At 34.1% G+C, this 4,128-nt stretch overlaps 1 protein-coding gene across 1 annotated transcript; it reads left to right on the top strand.

The window, feature by feature from the left end:
• Window positions 1-602: 602 nt before the first annotated feature.
• Window positions 603-1,301, top strand: LOC137825181 (secreted RxLR effector protein 161-like). The gene has a single exon (XM_068630855.2). The coding sequence runs from the start codon at window positions 603-605 to the stop codon at window positions 1,299-1,301; it is 699 nt and encodes a 232-aa protein (XP_068486956.2).
• The last annotated feature ends 2,827 nt before the right edge of the window (window positions 1,302-4,128 follow it).

Below are 4,128 nucleotides of genomic sequence, written 5' to 3'. Positions count from 1 at the left end.
AATTCATCAGGAATGATATGTGGTTCCTGGTTCCTAAAATAGATTAGATGAACATCATTGGAACCAAGTGGGTGTTCAGAAACAAGGTAGATGAATAAGGGGTGATTATAAGGAACAAAACAAGACTTGTTGCAAAAGGGTACAATCAGGAAGAAGGGATAGACTATGACGAAACCTTTGCACCAGTGGTCAGATTGGAAGCTGTGAGGTTACTATTGGCATTTGCTTGCATGAGCGACTTCAAATTGTTTCAAATGGATGTGAAGAGTGCCTTCCTTAATGGAGTTATCAATGAGGAGGTCTTTGTCTCACAACCACCCGAGTTTGAAGGTCATCAACATCCCAAACATGTATACAAGCTGAAAAAGGCCTTGTATGGTCTCAAGCAAGCTCCAAGGCAGTGGTATGAGAGGTTAAGTAATTTCCTCTTGTCTCATGACTATGAAAGAGAGAAGGTTGACAAAACTCTCTTTATTAAAAAGTCAAATTCTGCCATTATTTTAGTCCAAATATATGTTGATGACATTATTTTTGGTGCTACTAATGATAGCTTATGTAAAGAATTTGTGGCAGCTATGTAAGGAGAATTTGAAATGTCAATGATGGGAGAGTTGTCCTTCTTCTTGGGATTGCAAGTCAAGCAATCTAAGGATGGCATCTTTCTAAGTCAATCCAAGTATTGCAAGGAGATCATCAAAAAGTTTGAAATGGAGAAGTGTAAAGAGGCAACTACACTAATGTCCACAAGTTGCTATATGGACGCTAATGCAGCTGGAACAGTAGTGAATCAAACCAAATACAGGGGTTTGATTGGCTCTTTGCTCTATCTTATAGCCAGCAGGCTAGATATTATGTTTGTAGTGTGCCTCTGTGCTAGATTCCAATCCAATTCGAACGAATCACACCTTCAATCTGCCAAAATAATTCTAAAGTATCTAAATGGCACATCCATTGTTGGGTTATGGTATCCCTCTCACTCTCCTATACATTTAGTTGGATACTCTAATTTTGATTTTGCAGGATGCAAACTGGACAGAAAAAACACAAGTGGAACTTGTCATCTTCTTGGATCAAGCCTTATATCTTGGCATAGTAAGAAGCAAGTCTGTGTGGCACTCTCAACTGTTGAAGCAGAATACATCGCTGCAAGAAGCTGTTGTGCTCAGATTTTGTGGATCAAACAACAACTTGAAGACTTTGGGTTGAAAGTTAGCAAAGTACCTCTGCTCTGTGACAACACAAGTGCCATTAATCTCACAAAAAATCAGGTTCAACACTTTAGGACAAAGCATATTGAGTGAGATCTGACACCATGTCCTAAGGGATCATGTGAGCAATGGAGATTGTGAGGTGAAGTTCATTGCAATTGAAAGGCAACTGGTAGACTTTATCACCAAACCTTTGCCAAAGGACAAGTTCTTCTTTTTAAGAAATGAGTTAGGAATTCTTGACTCACAAACTCTATCTTAATGTTGTTTTTATCCCTCATTTGAGTCTATTAGTGAATACAAATAGGGGGAGAAGTTTATGGTTTGTAATGTGCTTATATTCTGCTTTAAAGCTTGGTTTATATGCTGCTTTATTCTGATTTGCAAACTGTTGCATAAACTCTGATTTGCACCTTGCTTTCATTGGTTTTCACACTGATTTTGTTGATTTTCCTTATGGAATCACTAAGTGAAAATTGGTTTTGTGGTGCTAATGAAATCTAGAAATGATTACCTCTGGTACATGCACATTTTGTGTTTTGCAGGTATTGTCAAATTCAAATAGAACATCCGTAGAAAACCAGGGATTTGTCTTCATCAAATAGGGGAGATTGTTGAACTTGAAGCTTTGATGTTTCAAAATCCATGAAGATTGCTTGTAGACAAGGTTGCTGCTTGTGGGCATAGGTTCTGGGTAGATTAGAATTTGTCAATCCACTCTTAACTTAATCCAAAACTGAATCAAACAAGTTCTTTCAAAAGAAAAGTGTTTTTCAATGTAAGTGAAAAACAACCTGTTGATTTGTCGTTTCAATCGGTTGTTTTACACTTGGTGATTTTGGAAAGATTTGAAAAAGCTGAAATTGGTTGACCTCACAGTCAAAGCCAAGTCAATCGGTTGAATCGTGCTTTCAATCAATTGTTTTTTAAAAACTTAACATAATTGGTTAAGTCTGTTAAATCTGTTTTTCTTGATTCAAATTTGTTTTAGCCCTTGATTGAAAGTCTAAAACAACTATTTTTTAGGCTACATAACTGGTGTTTAAATCTCTAAAATGAGAGAGTGATTAGATTACAAAAGAGATTAAAAGTTTTCCAAAATTTCTTGATTTCTTAAGGCTTTGCATTGGTTAAGAGTGGAATAGGATTTGATGTATTCATTTTGTATCAGGTGTGATCGTTCTTGTTCTTACTTGTGTTTCAATTCATATTTGTAAAACTGTAAGATACTGGTGTATAAAGTCAAAGGGTGTTCTGACTTGTAGTGTTTGTGTTTCAAAGAGGGTGAGTGTTCTTGAAGGATTCAAGATCACCTATTTGGTGTTTGTGTTGTGTAATCTATGGTTGATTACTTAGTGAAATACCCGGGGGTTTCTGGGGACTAGATGTAGCTCAGGTTAAGAGTGAACCAGTATAAACTTTGTTTGTGAATCTCTCTATCCCTCACTGCTTTAAAACTGTTTGATCTTTGTTTTTGTAAACTCCTGATAAAAACAATCAGTTGATTCGCATAAACAACCGATTGATTTTCTGAAATCAATTTAAAACAAATTTGTCTCTTGGCTGATTTGATTGCTTCTTTTGTGATTCTGCATTAATCTTCATTCTTGTCCAGTATTTTTGAAAATATTTCATTAAACAATTCACCTTCCCTCTTGTTTGAGGCCTTTAATTCTAACACCTGAGTATGTTGTCATGTTAGCATGTCTATAGAAATACTGGCACACACAATTTCCATGCATCATATATTAGAATGCAAGCAACTAAACTAAGCCTCTCCTCTATCTTTTTTCTTGATTAGTTTTATCTAGAGGTGTGAACTATAACTACCCAGGTTCCTAACCAGTGCATGATGGTGTACACCCTTATATGTTGAAATTGATACATAAAATAGGGTGATACAACATTCAGAATATATGAACCTAGTCTTAAAATATTTTTTGGAGATCCAACTTCATGCTTTTACTTGTGCACAGTTAATGTGCCATAACAACAATTCTATATCTTATTAGTTATACTAAATTAATTATACTAATAGTTAGGATAGATTAGTTATTATCTATAACTATATAAATCAATTAAGATAAGATTAATTTAACTACCAACTAAGTCTTACTCATTATAAACAGTTATTGTTTTGGGCTTCACCAAACCCTTTTTTGCAGCATAGGGCACTATTGATGTACCATGTCCTCTCAAAAAATATGGTAACATAAGAATATGAGACATATACTATTAAAATCTTAAATCTAAATTTAATTTTTTTTTAAAAACGAGTTTGATTCCATTCATTACAACTCACAACCTTCAAATTAAAGTTATATAGAGAAGTACCTATAGATGGAAAAATGCTTAAACTGCCACATCAGGTTACATCCAAGCCATGCAATCTCTAAACTTAGCTTTTATTAATAATCATATCTCATAACATTGAAAGGAAAATAGAATAGATATAGTTATGTCCATTGAAATGTTGGTGTTGTTCTTGATATATACTATTATTATATTATTAATACTAACTAATTATATAAATGGTATCATAAAGAGCATAGACATGGTCTCAAGACTCATTGTTCCAAGATCCATAGTTCAAATTCATGAATCTAAACACAACTAAGATGAACACTTTCAAAACTAAGTGTCTCAAATGCAAACCAAGAGCACAAAATTATGAAGCACTAGCCAATAATAAAAATACACAGCTAGATTTTATGACATTAAAAAGCAAATGTAATCATTCCATAGTAGAAGAACAATATTAAAGAAAAAAAATATCAAAGAAGATCAAAACAAGAAACGAATCGAAGAAAAGTGTTAGATCCTCACAAAACGCACGAAATGCACGAAACACATTGTATTTCTAGGAGGAAAATACACCATATGAGAACAATTCTTCACACAAAAAAACAAACACACTAGA

The sequence above is a fragment of the Phaseolus vulgaris genome, chromosome 8, assembly GCF_051622355.1.
Source record: "Phaseolus vulgaris cultivar YP4 chromosome 8, ASM5162235v1, whole genome shotgun sequence".
NCBI classification, from domain to species: domain Eukaryota; kingdom Viridiplantae; phylum Streptophyta; class Magnoliopsida; order Fabales; family Fabaceae; genus Phaseolus; species Phaseolus vulgaris.
The sequence above is the reverse complement of the archived record's forward strand: the minus strand, read 5'-3'. Positions and strand labels throughout refer to the sequence as shown.